This window comes from Macaca fascicularis, chromosome 11 (assembly GCF_037993035.2).
Source record: "Macaca fascicularis isolate 582-1 chromosome 11, T2T-MFA8v1.1".
NCBI lineage: Eukaryota > Metazoa > Chordata > Mammalia > Primates > Cercopithecidae > Macaca > Macaca fascicularis.
The window spans coordinates 24,100,508-24,122,693 of NC_088385.1; the positions used below are offsets into that span (position 1 = coordinate 24,100,508).

Genomic DNA, 22,186 nt, shown 5'->3' on the forward strand with positions numbered 1-22,186 from the left:
TTATATTATCATTCGTTTAACTCATTGCAGTAGCTTGTGAATTTCTTATAGGCAGAGATCATGACAAAAATCTGTCTTCTTTGGATCCAGGTAGAATTGGCAAGTCAAAATTGGCCAGTAATTTATTCATTTATTACCTTCTATTCTGTGTAATGAGAACATATATATACAATTTTTCAGTTACTTATGCCTACTTTGGTTGTGAAGAATTAGACTTCTCTCAAGGTGCTTTTCTTTTCTTTTATTAGAGACAGAATCTTACTCTATTGCCCAGGCTGGAGTGCAGTGATATGATCATAGCTGACTGGAGCCTCAACCTCCTGGGCTTAAGGGCTGCTCCCACCTCAGCCTTCTAAGTAGCTGGGACTACAGGTACACAACACCACACTGACTAATTTAAAACCAAAAATTGCAGAGACAAAGCCTTGCTATGTCATCCAGGCTGGTCTTGAACTCCTGGCCTCAAGTGATCTTCGCTCCTCAGCATCCCAAAGTGCTGGAATTAAAGGCACGAGCCACCACACCCAGTTCAAGGTACTTTAGAGAGTCACTTTGCTGAGCCTGTTGCTGTCAGGTGTATTTACATTTCATGTCTTGCTGCTACTGGCCAGCGCTCTTCCTCTCTCAACCCTTCCCAATAAGAGAAAAAAAAAAAAAAAGAATAGTAAAAGGAGAAGATAGCCCTAGGTTCCATCCATACAATGTGAACATCTGGCTCCCTGAATCATATTATGGAGAGAACTTGTTAAAAATCCATTCCAGAGCCCCACGCCCTAGAGTCTGATTCAGTGTGTCTTAGGGGGAACCCCAGGTATTTGAAGCTTTCACAAGCACTTTAGGTAGTGTGGATACAAGTAGCTTGGGATATTGACTTTTCAAAACAGTGGAAAGATCCCAGGAAAAACCCAAGTTAGGCTAAAACCACTGAGGTTAGTGTGGTTGCAGGAAAGGCCGAATGTGTGTGGCTGCAGACACCTAAAACCACTAGGGGGACCGAAAAATTAAATTAGGAGGACCACAGAATCCTTGAACTGGAACCAAGAGAGTAAAATTTGGTAGTAAAATGCAGAATCCTATCTGAAAATACGTAATTTTTGCACTGCCAAAGATTTGCATTAATATTATGAATTCACATTCTGACTTCGGAGAGAAAATCAAGATATTTCTGACCTCTTCCCTTCCCTACCCTTTCTTGATTTTTTCTTTTCTTTCTTTTTTTTTTTTTTTTTTTTTTTGAGAATAGAAGGAAGAAATCCACCAGAGACAAAAAATATGCTAAAAGACTTCAACTTAGGAGTTTGCTACACCTGCCATCACACTGTTCACCATTTCATGGGGGAAAAAAGTGTGCTAGTAATGCAGAGAAAAACAAACATACCTATTAGAAAGATTGCATCTGAAGATGATTTTCCATATTGCTGTTCTATGTATTTAGGCATGAAGGAGATCATGTTAACGAATGCATTGAACTGTATCACACTTATAAGTATGAAAAGCATATAAATTGGATTGCAGGAAAGACTTTTCATGAATGGTAGAAAATCTGAAATGAAAGAATGACAACTGTATCAAATGAACTTGGCTTTGCATTTTATGACTGGCTTTTCCTGAAACAGCCACCTCCTCAACAAATTATGCTTTTTACTATTTTGTAATGTGTATGTGTTTGTTAATTCCTTTTTCCTCTTAAAAGCTGAAGTCATAGAAATGTATGGTGGCTTCCGGAAGTTAGTCATGTAGCTGACTGGGTAGGGATCAGAACACAATAGATTTGCCCTCAATAAGTCACTATTGAGTCTTAAAGATCAATAAGCAAAACAACAAAGTGACCAAAATATTGTCTACGTCCACAGCATTTTATTTCTAATCTTTTGTTCTTCTATTAATATATTTTCTACAGCTCATTAGAATGAAAGATGCTTGTTCTGTTCTGTAATGTCTGCAGAAAAATCAAGTTGATAAAGAAGATTTCACATAAATATTTATTTTATCACTCCTTGAACATTTGAAATAAAGATATATGTGGGAATTAATGAGATATGAATGTTCTCAAGTATCCAGAATGTTTTTTTTTTTTTTTTTTGCTTCCTCAGAACAACAGTTTCAGTGGTTCTGCCAATGATTCTCAACAAGATCTACCTGGAGATATTTTTTAAAATACCAACATCCAGGTCCCACCCTCAGCGATGCTGATTCATTTGGTACATTCTAAGGACTATGTAAATGATTTAATCAAAAATTATTCCTGTTAGAAAAAGCACAGAGCCAAATGTGTGGCCTGCCTCTAGTAATGTGTGACCTGCCTCTAGTAATGTGTGGCCTGCCTCTAGTAATGTGTGGCCTGCCTCTAGTAATGTGTGGCCTGCCTCTAGTAATGTGTGGCCTGCCTCTAGTAATGTGTGGCCTGCCTCTAGTAATGTGTGGCCTGCCTCTAGTAATGTGTGACCTGCCTCTAGTAATGTGTGACCTGCCTCTAGTAATGTGTGGCCTGCCTCTAGTAAATGTTCTTGGTCACACTGCTGCCATTCAGGATCAAGTTCTCACTTTTAATTTCCTTTCACTTTTCCTGTCCACATGTTCTCTGTCTTGACTTTCTTATTTTGCACAATCCTGGTTTGCTTAATAAACTGCTCACAATTCATTCTGGAACAAAATTTCAATAAATAAATAATTTAGAAGAGGAAGACACACAGATTAATGCAAACAAATGAGTTATAATTATAAAATTTATATTTATGAATAGGGTACCTGACAGGAGAGAGAGTTACCGTCCGACTCTGAAGGTTTTTAAGTCACCCATGTTTGTTGACATCCCTGTCCTAATAGATGAGTTTCAGAAGCACAAGTTTGTTTTCTATGTCTTGCAACAAGCTAAGCTCTTTCCTGATTTTGAAAATGGAACTGATCTTGCAGACCACAAGAGGTCTATCAGTCCATAACAATCCTTTAAGAAGAGTTTTTAATATCATCAGAATGATTCTGAGAATTTGCAAGATTCTGAGTTGGCTCCTAATGACCCAAGATGTATTAAATTATGCTCAATTGTGATTTAAGAGAATTTATAATTGTTAAAAAAATTTCCTTGCAAATTGACATTGTAACTTATGGGTGATGATAGAAACAGCAACGGCAACAATAAAAGTACTAACACTAGTATCAGTATTAATAATAATGTGTGCTAGAATGTCTTTTACCTTCCCACCACAATAATTTATCCCCATTTGACAGAAAACTGAGCCCCTCCCCATCCATCAAATAAACATTTTTAAGTTCCAATACCCAGGCCACACATCCACACTAACTAAATCAGACCTTTTGGGAATACTACGGAACTTCCAGGCATCAATCAGTTTTAAAATTTCCTAGGTGATTCCAATGTGCAGCCAAGTTTGAGCATCAGTGCTCTTGAGTACTAAATACTGAGGCTTTTTTAGTTTAGTTTCCCACAGAAAACCCTTCTGTAAATTATGCTTTGAGCTTTTATTGAGGTTCTGTACCAAAAAAAAAATGTTACATGAAATTTACCCTTTCATTTGCTGGAAAACCGCTATGTGGCTCAATATTACCTGTATCATACATCATATGATCATTTTTTATTTTTTTCTACAATTTCTTCCTTGGAGAACTGCTTCTTTTTATAAATTTTTATAAATAATTCTTTTCTTTTTTTATAATTTCTTTGTATAAATTATTTATATTTCTTTTTATAAATTATTTATAATTATTCTTCCCTCTACCAAGTATAGAGAGGTGGGTCACTGATCATGTTTTTTATTTTTTTTTCCTTTCTGCTTTAACTTCCAGGAAGCTCATAATTAAACTAACACATTGGTTACAAAACTATACTACCTATTAAGATTAGAGTATACACTTTCCTACTTTTGTTCTTAGTTTAAATTTGCTTGTTCATTTTGTTTCAATTCAACCTATGTTCTCTGAAAAATGGGTTTTTTGAGCAAATGAGACTATATATATATCTATATATATGAGAGTATATACATATAGTCTCATTTGCTCAAAAAACCCATTTTACAGAGAACACAGATATAGATAGATATAGATATAGATATAGATATAGATATCTGAGAGAGAGAGAGTGCCAAGACTGACATAAAAGTTTACATGAATGCTAATCTGAAATAATTCAGCTTCCAAATTATATTATTTCTTTTCAAGTAGCACCATAGGAAGAAAAGGACTAGTTAGGTATTACTGACTGGTGACAGTTGATGACAAATTGTCTCAACACAGGATAGCATATCATAGTGTTAGAGTAAAATACAGACATATCTACATGAAATAAAAGGTCAATTTCATAGTATTTAAAATATGTATATTTGCCTTTAGTGATTCCATATTTTTCTTTCTTGTCCTCTTCTCTTTGTTTGTCTTCATTTTCATTTTTAATGATGTCAGCATTATTCTCCAGTCCTTCCTTTGGAAGTGTTTTGGGCAAAAAGAAAAAAGGAATGGCAGTGAGCACATTAACTCCTGCACAAATCAGAAAGCCAAACCACCATGCACCAACCCAACGAGTGTCAGTGGGAGTTATGGTCAGATCATCTGTAAAAAAATATACACACTTTTATTAGCTTAAGTCAGTATTTTCTGTATAGATTAATACATTTTCTGTATGTATTAATACTTAAGTCAGTATTTTCTGTATAGAAAATTCTTAAAATTAGAATTATCAGGTCCTAACCAAGTATAAAATTGGCTTACAATTCAGACACTGATAAAATTTTTCTAATAATATGTGGTGTTATAATATTGTCTAGTAATAAATTAGGCTGGTTATCTGTCTATCATGTAAGGGATTTAAAAGCAGGTATTAATTAAACAGCTACAAGTTCTATCTCATCATCAATAAATGATTGCTTAATTGAAATAAATTCAAACCTACATGCCTAAATTTTGTAAAACCAAGAAATACAGTTGAAGTGCAGTAGAAAGAGCATGTGATTCTGTGTCAGATTAGCATTTTATTTTGCTCTACTGTTTTCTGGTTTGGAATATTTGAAAAGTTATTTAAATTCCTCCACTAGAGTTTCTCACTTTTAAAGTGGAGATCATTTAACAAATTGAAGGTCAAGTAAGGCCATGATTACATGTGATAATATACCTGAGATGCTTTGTATACTCTAGACACTGTACAAATAGATTTTATTGAATTACCTGTGTTCACAGATCCAGTGTCAACATAAACATTTGCACAGAATGATGCCAACAAAAGTCCAATCAAAGGACCAATAATAGCTCCTGTTTCTATAAGCCCTAAAAATAAATAAAAGTATAAGGTTATAGTACAGTTATATGCCCACATAAAGAGTTCTAGGTCCATGAAAAGCCTGAAGATTGAATGTTTTTGCCTTGGATACTTTTGACTAGATGTACAATTTATATGAAAGTTAAGCTTGATGTACATATAAGTGACAGTTGTTTCTGCAAATGTTGAAAAAGAAGCCTCCTAATTTAAAGCCACTTTCCCTGGCCTCCAAATTCTCTTTCATGTTGGGTCACAAGTAGAGATTTGCTGTAGCAACACAGGCAGTCCCAGCTGGGATCATGCCATCGACTAGGTCATGATATAACCAAGGTCCTGTTAATTCATCCCCCAGGCATGTTTTGGGAGGAATTCTGAAGCAATACCATCTTATAATGGATCTCTCATGGCACATTCCTCAAAAAAGTTTCAGTCTCAGATCTACTACTTGAAACTTCCTTCTGGCTATGTCCTCATTATTATTATATGATACACAACTCTTTGATTTTATCATGTTCTCCTTCCTTTTCTTCCACATTTTTATTCCATCAGTCCTATCCGTCTTCATTTGAATTCTTATCTATTAAAATACCATCATCAGCTGTCTCATCACTTGTCTACAATTCAGAACCTATGCTGAACCTTCCCTGATCCCTGAAAATCCAGACACGAGCTTCTTCAACTTTCTTCCTGTTCACTTCAAAATTTGGCTTTGCCTATTATCTCTGCCTTCTCCACGGTTCTATAGAGAACCCACCCTATACACACCTAACTTCTTGGTTCCAACCCCTTCTATCTTCTCTAAGGTTTTGCTCTACCAAACACTCCCTCTCTTGTGCGTGTTCAATTTCCCCATAGCCAATGATTCTACAAAATCTCAAATCCACCCTGCTTTTTCTCCTTTCACTATACTCTCTGCCTCTACTTCCTCACCTCTCACTCACTTTACTCAAATCCTTTTACGTTCTCCCCCAAATACTCTCAGGTAGCCCCAGTGATCTCTTTGTCACTAATTTAGTGCCCTCTTTTGGTCTTCATCTTCCTAGCTTTCTAGGTTATTTGACATTGTTGGCCAATAATTTCTAGATTATTTTCACATTTCTTCCTAAGACTTTCATTAAACTAGACACGTATTGTTTCATTGTGTTCTTATGACTATTCCTTCTTTGATTTTCCTTTCTCCTATTCTATTTACTAAGTAGAAACCTTTCCCAGTATTTTATCCTAATATCTCTCAGTATATATACGGTCTTCCACAGCAACCTCATTTCTCCCTCTTGATTTCATTTATTACCTCTCTATAGATAATTCTTGAACATTTTTTTTTTTTTTGAGACGGAGTTTCGCTCTTGTTGCTCAGGCTGGAGTGCAGTGGCACGCTCTCAGCTCACTGCAACCTCCACCTCCCGGGTTCAAGTGATTCTCCTGTCTCAGTTTCCCGAGTAGCTGGGATTACAGGCACCCACCACACCTGGCTAATTTTTGTATTTTTAGTAGAGATGGGGTTTTATCATATTGGCAGGCTGGTCTCAAACTCCTGACTTCAGATGATCTGCCCGCCTTAGCCTCCTGAGTAGCTGGGATTATAGGCACATGCAACCACACTCGGCTAATTTTTGTATTTTTAGTAGAGACGGGGTTTCATCATATTGATCAGGTGGGTCTTGAACTCCTGACCTCAGGTGATTTGTCCTTCTCGGCCTCCCAAAGTGCTGGGATTACAGGCATGAGCCACCACACCCGGTCGATTCTCCAACTTTTAACCTAGCTTTTGTGTTCTCTTCTAAACTCCAAAGCCATACATGGAACTGTTTTCTTGGTGTAGAGCTATTTGATTTATAGTTATTTGGTTATGGATACACACATGAACACACACTATATATGTATATACATATATATACACACACTATATATATAGTACTAATAATTATGTAGTTATTTACTAACCTTATATGGACCATATCATCCTCATTTTAATATGTATTAGAGATCATCACAGCTATGTTTATGTATAATACACCCTAGTATTTGTTGAATAAAGATATAGACATCATAGCAAGTTGTTTGTTAATTTATTGTAGGAGAGTATTTGCATTCTTTTAATATAAGTGTGTGAAGGAAGTTAAAAGGACTGAATAGAAAATCACTGGAAAAGATTATTGCAAAATTAGTGAGTTGCTGCCAAAATGTGTCAAAAGTCACTTGGGTTAATGATTCCTCAATATTTTAATCCATCTTGATTATGTATAAATTATTTCCATCTTCTCTCACCCTCTTTGACTTTTCTAGTTTTTAAAAGATATGCCTACATACATTAATGGCAAAATGTCCCTATACTAAACGTTATGAGTTTATGACCAACTATTGATAGAATAACAAAACATATAAGCAAGTCATGCATAATAAATTAAGAATATTTCAGAGATTGGAAGGCAGCACAAGAAAGTGGGTCTTAAGTTGGCTATTGTGCCAGGTGACCTACATGGATTTTAAAATGATAATTTCAAGAAACATAAACAAAAAGATGAAGACGTATTTGTGAAAAATATCAAGAAGCCTGACTATATGGAGAGATCATGATGAAGAGAAACTATATAGAAAACTAAGTAAGTGAATGTCATGCAGAGCCATGAGTAATAAGTGGAGAGATCAGATTTAATAAATGAGGAGCTTATATGTGTCATAAATATAGTAGAGAAGACATGATTAAAATAATGCTTGAGAAAAAATATATTGCAGGAATGTTTCTTAAAAACTGAGAAAAGAAAATACTGAAGAGAAAATAATTAATAAAAAGAACCTACAGACAAAGTAATGAGAACCTCAACAAAAACAGAGGTAGTGAAAATAGTGAGAAAGGTTTTGAATGCATGGAACATTTTAGAGAAAACATTGGTAAGTCTCTTAACACATTGGATATGGTGTGGTGCAAAGCAAATGAAAGGGTCACCTCCAGGAGCACTACATTTGTGGTATTTCCAATAGTAGAAAGTAGATTTATTAACAAAGTAGCTCATCGTCATTTAGCATATCTCATCTCCATTCAATAAACTTTTATGAAAGGCCAACTGTGCCAAGACACTCCACTCATCATTGTGGAAATCACTAAGACTACAAAAGTATAACTCATTTCTAACCTCAAGGAACTTATTGCCCTGAAAAGAAGCTAAGGTAGATTTTCAAAACTTACCAATATATAAAGGAGAATTTTCAGATTTGGCAAAATCTTCTATATAGGAAATACCCAAAGGCAGGATGGGAGTTTCGCCCATTCCACGTACAATATTGCCTACCAGGACGTACACCCACATTAATGATTTAACTTCCTTTGTACACTCTGCATTAAAAAAAAAAAAAGACATGACATTAGCACATTGACAATAAAGTGTCAGTAATATTAATTCTATGTTTTCTGTAGGCATTTCACAGTTATATGACGATGGCCCCTTGTCAATGATTTATATTACTATTCCAGCAATGACTTCTTGGGGCACCCCTAGTGCATTTTCTGACAGCAGACTTGAGTATGGGCAAGTGTAAGTGATATGCTGGAGCCAGTTCCTACTGAGTTGGGAGAGATGAATATACACACCTCCCGAGGTGCTCAGTGACACCTCATTGGTAGTTTCATAGCAGTGTTACACCACAGAAATTGGTAAACATTAAAAATCAAGGTTTTTAAATTCTCTACAGAGATTCAGTTTCTTAGCAACTCCCGAACTCATTCAGCTGCTACAAGTGCTTCCCCATTCCTATCCAACTTTGGGGAGACAAAAACACAAAAGTATCTTTCTCTAGAATTGGTACTATATTTATAAGATTTAAACAAAAGTTCGCTAAAGCGTGAATTCTCTACAGCTCTAATTATTTCATAGAAACTAAAAATATTTAACTGGGTGTTCATCATAGGTTCTCTACAGAGCATGTTGTATACTGTAACAACCAAATAACTTTCAATACAGAAATCCACCCCAATCCGTGGAGACACAGCTACTTAGTACAGTAACCAAGACTAGACCAAAGGGAATAGAAAGTGAGAAAGATAGGGAGATCTCTGAAGAATTATGTCAATCTCTTTGCCATCTATGTTCTAGGCTGAAATAGCTGATAAGCTGGGAGGAAGCTCTGCGGAATCCCGTTTTCAGGGAAGTGAAGGTCAATGCACTCTTCACCTCCTGTAAATTGGCCAGGTGAGACTGTGAGGTCCTGACCACAGCTGGGTCCAGGAATTTCTTGTGAGCGCTATGTCTCTGTTATTTCCAGTCAGAAAATAATAGTCTCTATTTCTGGATATTCAGATTTTTTGTGTGATGCGCAAAGTGATTTGTGTCTACAGATCACAGGCAAACTCTAGGCCTATTCTAGGGCAAAATTGAAAGCATCAATCCACCTTCCTGGAGATGTGCCAGAATGGGAAGGTTTTGCTATATCCACAATGAAGCCGACTAGCACCTGGGTCAGTCTTTGGCAATAGCCAGCTCAGGAAGAGAACACAGACCACTGTTAATATCACTGTTTTCCTTTGTTTCCCCCACGGGAGTTCTTTGGCTTCTTCTGAGACAGATATTTTTCGATTTTTTGAAACTGTTTTGGTTTCCTGATTCAATGATGGTCATGAAATTCCCACCCTTGTGGACTACCGCAACTTCCATGAACATGCATCCAGAATAAAAATGTCCCCATAAAAATGTTGAGTCATCAGAGTCATCTCCAGACCAAGTATAACCAGAAGATTATACAAGTCTCATAGCAGAAGGGACAGAAGGGGCAGAAGTCAATACATTGGTGCCTAGAGCTATCGGTAGCTTAAAGAAGTACTACTATTGTGTAGAATTTTAAAGCACTATCTCCAGTAGAGAGAAAAAAAAAAAAGAGCAGAAAGACAAGTTCCTAAGTCGATAGAAAGGAAATAGAGTAATTCAGAACTATAGTGTACTTGCCTGTTTTCCCTGCTATTAAAGATCAGTTATAGAACACAAATCTCTTGAACTTTGTTTCTGTCTGTAGTTCTTATTTTACATAATCATATACACCAAATCATCAGCATAAATCTGTTCTTTTAAGACATTTTCCTCTGTGGAATGAACTTGACAGTGATCCTTGGAAAGATGTCTTTGACTCTTTTTTTTTTTTTTTTTTTTTGGAGGAAAGTCTCACTCTGTTGCCCAGGCTGGAGTGCAATGGCGCAATCTTGGATCACTGCATCCTCCGCCTCCTGGGTTCAAGCGATTCTCCTGCCTCAGCCTCCTGAGTAGCTGGGATTACTGGTGCCCTCTGCCATGCCCGGCTAATTTTTGTATTTTTTAATAGAGTGAGGTTTCACCATGTTGGCCAGACTGGTCTCGAACTTCTGACCTCAGGTGATCCATCCATCTCAGTCTCCCAAAGTGCTGGGTTACTTTGGGAGTAAACGCACCCGGCCCTCTGACTGATTGTTAAATAACCATGTTAATAAATCAACAAGGAACTCTTAATAAATACATTCAAATATAAGAAAAATAACATTCTTTATTATTAGCTATTCTTATTACCCATTGTAACTCCTTTGGAAGTTCCTGGAGAGAGAATATATCTTTGTTTAATTATCTAACTCAAGCAATATCTCATTCAGGCCCCTCAGCAGAAAGTGTTCAGTTATAAGTTCGCTGAACAAAAATCAATACAATGAGGTAGACAACCTGATGGATCCTGCGTTGGTCTTAAAATCTGGGTTCCATTTTCCATACACAAGAAACTGTTTGAGGACAAGTTGCCTGAAACTGAAACTGTAGATTCATATTCATATCTGCATAAACACAGGGAAAATATGTTTATTTTAAGGAAGTAACGAGGACAATGTGGGCAATGTACAGATTGTTACCTTCTGCTTCCCATACAACACAACATTCAAATCTAGCAAAAATGTCTTTTCATCGTTGGCATCCAAGTTATCACAAGTTAATATCATCAAAAAACTTGCCACTTTCTATAAATGTACAATCTTTTTATACTTAGCTTTCAATAATCTGCCTGTGATGATCTACCTTTAGATTATCAAATATAAACCTTCTTTGATTTTTAGGTTATCATTTCCTGGAAATAATTATTATGAGATAAGGAACACAAACTTTAAAAAATGTGAGATTTAATAATGTATAATTAAGAAGATAAATGCTTTGGAAGGAATAACACAACAAAACAAGTCTTCAACTTGGCATTCTCTAAAGTTTGCTCAGAAGAAGCAAAACCTCCAGTTTCTGAGAAATCCTACAATAATTCCTCCATGCGTTTCATAAACCTCTAAGAAAAACAAAATATTTGTCCATCATAATGAGAGGCCTTAAGAGAATCTCAATCACCATGACACATAATGTAATGACTTTTTCTCTTCTCATAAGAACAAATGGATTAATAAACTATGACCATTTAATTTAAGCAAATTACCACAAGATCCACCTGCTTTTCCTCGGAAAGTAAATTACGTGCTGCAAGAATGAAAAAAAAAAAAAAGTATATTCAATGAAGTCTCTGTTAGAAATAATGCTGGATTGCCTTCTGTGTTTCTATCAGATAAGGTAGCCAGAAGAAAACTTGCCCTTCTGAGTTGCACAAAAGCTAGAGTGTTATGCTTGGATGCCACTGATAGTCTTAATTTCTGTGCTATAGGATATAATAAGAAGTCTCAAAATACCTTCCCTTTACAACAATTGTTCAGTGATGCCCAAAGAGTTTGACTGTGAACTATAGACACAGGCTTTAATCCTATGAGACATGACAACCGCAAGGAAATAACACCTTTAGCAGGTGGTAGAAAGAAATGTAAATAGTAGCTGAATGTTACTTAACATTGTTTTGGATAGGCTAAGAAATAAAAGAAAAGGAAAGACTCTGCTTAGAAACTCTGATCCCTTCAAAAATACTTTAAAAGAGAAAATATATTTTGTTAATTTATCCACTAAAAATCCAGTAACTCAAAGTCTATTCATTCCCAAAGCATCAGCAAAATGACAGTAAACAGATTTTCAAACAGAATAGAAAAAGGCATAATTCCACAAGGAAAAAAAAGTAGAGAATTTTACAATAAAAGAGAGTTCAACATGATTTTGAAAATGGAAAAGCAGGTAACTGAGTGGTCACTGAAATAGAAGATATGAGAAGTGCAACTGTAAGTGCCTGCAAGAAAGCAATGCTGCAAAGCCCAGGAACAATCAGGCAAGATACTTAAATGCAAAAGTGAGTATGGTCCAAAACACAGAGGAGTGCAAACACTTTGGTTTAAAATGTGTTTAAGAAACGTTAAACTTCCAGAGACATTCCCTGCCATTCCAACTGAAAATGTTCATTGACTCCAGAGTCTGGAGAGGCACGTTGAGCATAGAAAGGCAATACAAAAAAATTGGGGGTATTAAGTTTAAAAAACTACATATCTACATATTAAACAGTGAGATTCCCACTTGCATTTGGCTGGTAGCTAAGCTTCTACCTCCCAAGCAACAGATTGAAGAATCCCTGTCTAGGATAACAGGTTATGTCCAATTCTGAGCCATCTGCAAAACAGCCAGTCCCTGCTCAATGACTCTACAAAGAAGTCCTCCTTTAGCCAAGTCCTACACAGGTATACAGAACTTCTAGCTGGCTTCTTGTTGTTATTCCTCCCACTTAAGTGTGAATAGATAACAAAGGACCACCAGATATATGAAAGAAGTCTGTAACAGTAAAGACAGCTACAAACAAATAAAAAAAAAACGGTACACTTGGAGGTGCCAGAGAACAAGAAGAAAAATGAACAAAATTTAGATGGGAAGAGATAATGCATTCTTGAAAGAACAATAAGATGTTCCTTCAAATGGGACATTCAAAGAACAAGAGCCCTTGAAAATTAGAAATGTGGTAGCATAAGCTAGAAAGTCATTCAAAGGCATGGAAAATAAAGTTAAATCTCCCAGAAACTAACAAGACAAGACGACAAAAAAATTAGGGATAAAAGATGAGAAAACATAAGGTTAATACAGGATGTCCAATATTCAAGTAATAGAAGATCTAGAAAAAGAAAACAATGTTATGAGAGAATGTAAAGGGGAGATATTATCAAAGAAATAACAAAAGTAACTTTTCCAAATGCCCAGATTGAAGGCTCCTGACACAATGGAGGAGACAGATTTATACCAACACAATTATCATGAATTTTGGACTTCGAGCTTAAAAGAAAATTCCAATAGTTTCCACTGAAAGAAAGCTGATCACAGAGATTAGAATGGCATAGGATTCTGAGTAATAACACTTGATTACAGGCTTCCTGTGTCAAGTGTTGATTACAAGTGTTAGATAGAGCTGGAAAACATTGGGAAAATGTCTTCAAAATCCCTAGGGAAAATATTTCCAATCTAGAATTTTATCCTAGCCAAAGTAACAATCAAATGTGGGAGTAAAATAGGAATATTTTCAGATGTACAAAGTCTTACATTTTATACTTCCCTTGTACACTTCCTTGGAAAGCTATTAGATTATTGTCTTCACAAAAACAAGTGAAGAGGAAAGAGGAAAGCAGGAGACAGGACATCCAGAAAATGAATAACAATGTATGAAACAGCAAAAAAGCAAAGTCTCAAGGATAATGGTGAGGGAAAATTCCACAGAAACAGCAAGCAGCAGGTCTAGAGAATTCCAAGTTCAGATTGCAGATGGAGAATTGAAAGTGATATGTGAGGAATCTCCAAGACAAAAATCAAACTCTATGATATGAGATAAGAATATTGAGGAGACATTTGCCCTACCAGTGGAGAATTTGGTGATCAATCAGTGAACAATACAAAGAAAGCTAACCATATGATAAAATGAAGTAATTATTAAATCTAGAGCAAATAAAAAGTCATATAAGTAAAGAATGACAAGCGCATGGTTCAATGGTAAAAAAGATTTACATAATTATACAAATGTAAATAGTAAAAATGATTTTATGGTAGGAATTCAATACATATTGTGTAACACTAATGTATGGGCATACCTCAGAGACATTGCACGTTTGGTTCCAGATTGCCACAATAAAGTGAATACCACATGAATTTTTTAATTTTCTAATGCATATAAAAGTTATGTTTGCACTATATTGTAGCCTATTAAGTGTGCAACAGCATTATGTCTGAAACACAATGTACACACATTAATTTAAAATGCTTTATTGCTAAAAGATGCTAACAATCATCTGAGCCTTCAGAAAGTCATAATCATTTTGCTGGTAGAGGCTTTAGCCTCCATGTTGATGGCTGCTGGCTGATCAGGGTAGTGGCTATTGCAGGTTTTGGGGGCTGTGGAAATTTCTTAAAGTAAGACAATGATGAAGTTTCCTGTGTCAATTGACCCTTTCACAAAAGTTTTTTCTGTAGCACACAATGCTGTTTTGTTGTTGTTGTTTGTTTGTGTGTTTTTGAGACGGAGTCTCGCTCTGTCGCCCAGGCTGGAGTGCAGTGGTGCAATCTCGGCTCACTACAAGCTCCGCCTCCTGGGTTCACCCCAGGTTCACACCATTCTCGTGCCTCAGCCTCCCCAGTAGCTGGGACTACAGGCGCCCGCCACCACGCCCGGCTAATTTTTTTGTATTTTTAGTAGAGATGGGGTTTGACCGTGTTAGCCAGGATGTCCTGATCTCCTGACCTCGTGGTCCTCCCGCCTTGGCCTCCCAAAGTGCTGGGATTACAGGCCTGAGCCACTGCGCCCAGCAACACATAATGCTGTTTGATAGCATTTTACCCACAGTAGAACTTCTTCCAAAACTGGAGTCAATCCTCTCACAAGCCCTACCTACCAATCCTTACAAGCTTTATCACCTAACTTTGTGTAATCTTCTAAAACATTAGCTGTCATTTCAACAGTGTTCGCAGCATCTTGATCAGTAGTAGATTCCATCACAGGAAACCACATTATTTGGTTGGTCATAAACAAAAAATCTTCATTTATTCAAGTTTTATTATGAGATTGAAGCAATTAAGTCACATCTTCAGATTCCATTTTAAATTCTAGTTCTCTTGCCCTTTCCACCACATCTGCATTGACTTTCTCCACTAAAGTCTTGTGACTTCCTTCACTAAAATCTTGAACCCCACAGGGTTATCCAAGAGGCTTTGAGTCAACTTTTCAAAATTCCTGTTAATGTTGAGATTTTGCCCTCCTCTCCTGTTCCTATTGGAATGTGGAACAGTGAATTCTTTCGAGAAGGTTTTCAATTTATGTTACTTAGATCCATCAGAAGAATCACTATTTATAACAGCAATATCCTTACAAACTGTGTGTATTAAATAGTAAGACTTGAAAGTCCAAATTACTCCTGATTCATGGGCCACAGAATGGATGTTGTGTTAGCAGGCATGAAGACAACATTCATCTCCATGTACATCTCCATCAGAGCTCCTAGAATGTCAATTAGCAGTAATATTTTGAAAAGACTTCTCCTCCCTATGTCTGAAAGTCCGAGGTGGCATCTTCTTTCAAAAGAAGGCTGTTTCCATTTTGTGAGGCCAAGGCAGGCAGATCACCTGAAGTCAGGAGTTTGGGACCAGCATGGCCAACGTGGTGAAATCCCGTCACTACAAAAAATACAAAAATTAGCCAGGTGTGGTGGTAGGCACCTGTAATCCCAGCTACTTGGGAGGCTGAGGCAGGAGAATCGCTTGAACCCAGGAGGCAAAGGTTTCAGTGAGCTGAGATCATGCCACTGCATTCCAGCCTGAGCAACAGCATGAGACGAAGAAGAAGAAGGAGGAGAAGGAGAAGGAGAAGGAGAAGGAGAGGGAGAGGGAGAGGGAGAGGGAGAAGGAGAAGGAGAGGAGGAGGAGGAGGAGGAGGAGGAGGAGGAGGAGGAGGAGGAGGAGGAGGAGAAGGAAGAAGGAGGCTGTTTCATCCACATTGCAAATCTGTTATTTAGTGTAGCCACGTTCATCAATTAACTTAGCTAGATCTTCTGGATAACTTGCTGTAGCTTCTCCATCAGCACTTGCTGCTTCACCTTGTACTTTTATGTTAGGAAGACAGCTAAGATCTTTCCTTAAACCTCATGAACCCACCTCTGTTAGCTTAAAAATTTTCTTCTGCAGCTTCCTAATCTCTCAACTTTCGCAGAATAGAAGAGAGAGCCTTGCTCTTTTGGATTAAGGGAATGTTGTGGCTGGCTTAATCTTCTGTTCAGACTATTCAGACTTTCTCCATCTCAGCAATAAGACTGTTTCACTTTCTAATCATGTGTGTCTTCCTTGAAATAGCACTTTTTCTTTGTTTTCACAGCTTGGTTAACTAGTTGGTGCAAGTGGCTTTGCTTTGGGCCTCTCTTGGCTTTCAACTTGCCCTCCTCGCTGAGCTTAATCATTTCTAGCTTTTGATTTAAAGTGAGAGATGTGCAACTCTTCCTTTCACTTGAACACCTGGAGGCCACAATAGAGTTATTGTAATAATTGGCCTAATTTCAATATTTTTGTATCTAGGAGAATAAGCGGGCCCAAGGAGAGGGCAAAAAATGGGGCAATGGCTGATCAGTGGAGCAGTCAGAACACACGCAACATTTTATTGATAACGTTCACCATCCTAAGACTGGCACAGTGGCTCACGCCTGTAATCCCAACATTTTGAGAGTCTGAGGCAGGCAGATTGCTTGAACCCGGGAGTTCAGGACCAGCCAGGGCAATATGGCAAAATCCTGTCTCTACCAAAAAAAAAAAAAGAAAATACAAAAATTAGCCAGGCATGGTGGCACGTGCCTATAGTTTCAGTCACTCGAGAGGCTGAGGTGAGAGGATCACCTGAGCCTGTGGAGGTCAAAGCTATAGTGAGTGAGATCACATTACTACACCCTACCTTGGGCGACACCATAGCTCTAAAAAAAAAAATACATAAATAAATAAATCACCATCTTAAATGGGCATAAGTTAGTGGCACATCAAAACAATTACATTAGTAATATCAATGATCACTAATCACAGATCACCATAACAGATACAATAATAATGCAAAAGTTTGAAATATTGCAAGAATTATCAAATGTGACCCAGACACAAAGTGAGCACATGCTATTGGAAAAATGATTCTAATCCTCAACATAGGGTTGCCATAAACCTTCAATTTGTGAAAAATGCAATCAATATCTGCAAAGTGCAATAAAGTGAAATGCAATAAAGCAGGGTATGCCAGGATTCAAAACTAATAGAATAACATTTACTTAGAAATAAGGAGGCAAGGCTGGGCCAGGTGGCTCACGCCTGTAATCCCTCATTTTGGGAGGCTGAGGTGGGCGGACTGCTTGAACCCAGGAGTTCCAGACCAGCCTGCCCAATTTGGGGAAACCCCATCTTTACTATAAATACAAAAATTAACTGAGTGTAGTGGCACACAACTATAATCCCAGCTACTCAGGAGGCTGAGGCAGGAAAATCACTTGAACCCGGGAGGCAGAGGTTGCAGTGAGCCGGGAGATGGCACCACTGCACTCCAGCCTGGGCGACAGAGTGAGTGAGACTATCTCAACAAAAATAAAAACAGAGGCCAAGGCAAGCAGATCAGGAGGTTAGGAGATGGAGACCTTCCTGGCTAACACAGTGAAACCCCCATCTCTACTAAAAATACAAAAAATTAGCCAGGCATGGTGGCGCGTACGTGTAGTCCCAGCTACTTGGGAGGCTTGAGGCAGGAGAATTGCTTGAACTCTGGAGGCAGAGTTTGCAGTGACCCGAGATCGCGCCACTGCTCTCCAGCCTGGGTGACAGAGCGAGAGAGACTCCGTCTCAAAAAACTAAATAAATAATAAAAACAGAAAAACAGAAAAAAAAAGAAAGAAATTGGAAGCAAATAGAAGAAAGAGCTAAAAGTTGTAAGTGCTTGCCTCTGGAAAGCAGTAATAAGTGACAAGGGAGAAACTTTTTGTCAATATCAGCCTTTTTGTATAGTTTCTATTTTTATGACTTTGTACATAGTTACTTTTATAAAAATTAAAAGAAAAATCAATCTTCAGACTGGTCTGTCCCTTGGTGACCTGCAATTAAGCAGAACCTCATTATAATTAGAAGTATTTACATGGTCCTGAGAAGGGAATAATCCCAAGTTTCGGCCGGTCCTGAGAATCTTTTCACCAGACTCAACTCCACAAGAAAAGGTGTCAAATCCCCATTGTGTAAATTGACAAAATTGACTACGTAAATGGAAGTGAGGCAGCCCAAAGCACCAAATAGACAGATGGAACAGAATGTGCGTCTTCCCCTTCCCATTACAGTGCTCTATGCTGTTGGAAAGCATTGCTCCTTGAGAGGATAGTGCGAGCTTCATTTCCTGCAAGTGAAATTTGACCACCCAAAATTATCAGACTGGAATACTTACTGGTTCATGAGGAAATGAGGTAGTGATTTTAAGAAACAGCCTAAGCCCATAACCACACATCCAATGCCAATCATTATAGGTCTATGCAGTTTGGTTCCAAAATAACTCACAAATATAATCAACAAAAGATTTCCTAGGAAAAATTGAGAATAATCATTTTAAAAAGTATGAACAAAGTCTTAATTAACAGCCTCACCTGATTATTTACATTCTAGCATTTACTGCGTAACAACTATCTTAAATACTGGGATTTGTGCTAGGGTTGTATTAAATAATAAACAAATATAACACAATCCCTGCCCCGAAGAAAGGTTCTGTTTTGCAATGTAGGCAGATATAGAAACAGATATCTCTGAAACACCAACATTTATAGAGGGGAGAAGAAGAGAAGCCAGTGAAAGGGACTAAAGAATGGTTATGGGAAATTTGAAAGGCTCTATTTGTGACTATCTAGACTTGGGAAATGAGGTGCAAAAGAAGGTGTCAGCCTGCATGTGACCTCTGGCCTCTCTCTCAGTGCCTACTCCATAGAACATTATCATGTTTTCCTATGCCCAGAAAGAGAAGCAGAAGTCAAATTTAGATAGCTGAGTGTTTTGTAACTCATTATTTAAAAATACCTTCATTTTGGTCAACATGACCAAGACAAGGATCTATTTTTTTTTCTACTTCTTTCCCTAGATCAGACAATGTAGTTAAGTAAAAATTAGTAGACCCCCCCCACCCCCGCCTTCTACCGGGTCTTTAGTGAGTCTGGATTTGAGGAATAAAAATGGCAATGAAAAATGTATCCCCATGTCTTAGGATGAAGCTTTAGAATAAAGAAAGTAATGGGGGAAGGCCCATCTGATGGACAGATCCTTGAAGAGTGTGGAGTAAAGATTTGAAATAAACAAATATATGAGTAAGTTTTTTGCCAACCATACATTTTTTAATTCAGTAAATAATATCTACCTTGCTCCCACTATATATAAAGAATGCCTCTGCAATGACTCAAGATTATAAAAATTTCAAAAATTTTTTTCCTCAAGGAGTTAATAATCTTCTAAGTGGTGTATAGTTTGAAAACTTTTCTTTCCATCTATATTTTTCTCTAGTCTGCCCTGTATGTAGAATATACATCCATTTGTACATTATTTTAAATGGAGAGCGCCCCACCCTAATAACTATATCAGCCACATTGACCTCTCTAGGTTTCTAAAATCTATCGCCAAAGCCACCCGTGTTGAAGGGAGTGTCTCCAGAGGCCACTGTTTGAAATTCTATCTATTTTTTTGAAAGGAGAAGAAAGGAAGAACTTTCCTTCTTCATGTAAGAGTGAGTTCGTGTTTTAAACTGCCTTGCTCTGTCAGGAAATAATTGCAACGAGAAAGCATGGGAAAAGGTAAGTAATTTTTTTCAAAGGTATGGAGAATGCTGCCTGTAAAACTGACTGGGGAAATGTAAGCTAAGTGATATGTTTATTGGCATTTATAAATTTCACACTATTTCTAATCTTCATCATTCTCCTCAAGCTATCTATCACCACCCACTAGTGGTAGAAATTGTTAATATTTTCTACGTTATCAAGAAATTTGGGGCAATCGAACATGAAGGCATTTGAGTTTTCCACCTGAAGGCCTTACCACCTTCCTTCAGTTTGAGAGGTTGGGGTGCCCATCTTACCATCTGACACTAAACACATCACCAGGGCACTGCCATTTTCTTCAGCCACTTACTCTAGTAATTAAAATCTCTCATATATATTTTAAGCCTCTCTCTCAACTAGACTTTAGCCTACACATATTCTCCAGTTTCTCTCCAAACTTCCCAGAACATTCATCCATATTCATAGATTCCACTTTTCCCCCTCCCTAATCCCCTAACATCGCTCCTACCTTCACTGCTCCCTACCTTCTAAATTTGCTAGTGCCCTGGCAAAGACCATCAGTTATCTCCATATTATGCAACCCAGGGAATCGTTCTTCATTCTTATCTAACTGGATACTTCTAATGCTTTTCACACTGCTAATGCTTTATTTTTTTCAAATTTCTACTCCTTTGTCTTTCATAATACTATTTTCTCCTGGTTCCCCCTCTTGTTTCTCTGACCATTCCTTCTCTTCACATTGTCATAGACTCCTTTTCTTCTACCTGTGCCTTAAATGTTGTGCAGCTCAGGATCTATTCTTTGTCCATTGTAATTATCACCCTATATCCTCTCCCTAAATAACCTCATAAATTCTCTCTCTAGTTTTAGCAAACGCCTACTTACTTGCTAATCAATAGCTCCAGCCCAGATAGTTCCCCAGTGCTTCAGACTCACATAACTGCAATGTGAACATTGTCACCAACGGTCAGCAATAGAAGCTACAGATATGTTCAGATGACAATATGGCCATTGCAAACAATTTAAAATATTGACACAATAATTACTTTAAAATTAGTAACTTTTTAATTTAATGGGTTGATTAAAAGTATAAATATTACTATATAAAAATTTGTTTTAATATTTTGATAATTCTACTTCAATATAACTAGCTTCCTTTGCACCCATGTAGTTCTTTGTTGTGCAATTAAAATTATTATTCCAGGATCATACGGTGTTACAATGCTAAAAGAGTCCTTGACACAGAAAGGTTAATAACCCCTTCCAACCCTCAGTGACACTCCCTCTTCTAGAGGATTAAAAGGTAAATGCCATAGCAGGCACACAAAGCTCTCATTAACCCATTTCTCACCCCTGCCCATTTCTCCAGGCTCACATCCTAATCCTTTCCAATTTTATCTTGGCTAGTCAATGTTATCAAGCTAAATGTTGTTCCTCACATAGTCTATTACGCTGCATCGTTCTTAGGCTTCTTCTACTGGAATTTTCTTCACATTTGCTTAACCTCGTTTCTTCTCCTAGAAAACTTTTAGTCAACCTCTGAGAGTCTGTCTTCCCTAAATGAGTCTATGTTTCTTCTGTTCCTGTAAGACCTTGTATATATTTACGCTACCAAACTTACTTCATTCAATTAATGTTATCATTATCTGCATCTCTACCTTCCGTTAGATTATGAACTGAGTCAATTTGTGGGCTATACATGGAGTTAGTTCTAACTCCCTCACTGGGATCAGCACACAGGAGATACAGGGTAAGATCTATGGGAGCTGAACACTAGTAGATAAGCTCAAGAATCACTTATTTCAGTTTTGCTTCTCCTCAATCCTGATTTTTTAAATATATTTATATTAAAGGCAATTATCACCTTTAAGAAAGTGGAAGCTATTACAAAACTAGAAAAGAGTGACACTCATATTTCTATATAACTTTTTTCATGGAAGAAATCCTTCTTTCCCTCATTCTCCCTCTCTGTGGTCACATATTCCCAGTCATCCACAAAAATCAGAATCTACGAGTAGACTTTATTCTTCCCTACAGGCTGCCTCTGAAATAAATTCAGAGAGATATAAAAGCAATCTTTTCTTCTCTCTGTACTTGGAAAAAAAAAATTGTTAACCTCCCAGACCAAATAGCAGAAAAATATTTGCATTTTCATTTGTAAGGCAATTTCCTTGGTCTCCAACAATATCTTCTACATCTTCTAGGTCTTCCACCTTTGTTTT

At 37.2% G+C, this 22,186-nt stretch overlaps 1 protein-coding gene across 23 annotated transcripts in view; it reads right to left on the reverse strand.

Annotated features, from left to right (window-relative positions):
- SLCO1A2 (solute carrier organic anion transporter family member 1A2) overlaps nt 1-22,186 on the reverse strand; it is a 155,332-nt gene that overhangs the window by 22,132 nt on the left and 111,014 nt on the right. For 20 of the 23 annotated variants that reach the window (XM_074006357.1, XM_074006356.1, XM_045364834.3 and 17 more), the window contains 6 exons: nt 18,596-18,728; nt 10,942-11,048; nt 8,454-8,600; nt 5,176-5,274; nt 4,342-4,563; nt 1,379-1,543 (listed from right to left, as the gene is read on the reverse strand). In XM_074006357.1, the coding sequence (XP_073862458.1) occupies nt 1,379-1,543; nt 4,342-4,563; nt 5,176-5,274; nt 8,454-8,600; nt 10,942-11,048; nt 18,596-18,728 (873 nt within the window). Of the gene's footprint in view, nt 1-1,378; nt 1,544-2,544; nt 2,644-4,341; nt 4,564-5,175; nt 5,275-8,453; nt 8,601-10,941; nt 11,049-18,595; nt 18,729-22,186 lie in introns of those variants that run through there. The other 3 variants (XM_074006361.1, XM_074006362.1, XM_074006363.1) reach the window with 2 other exon arrangements.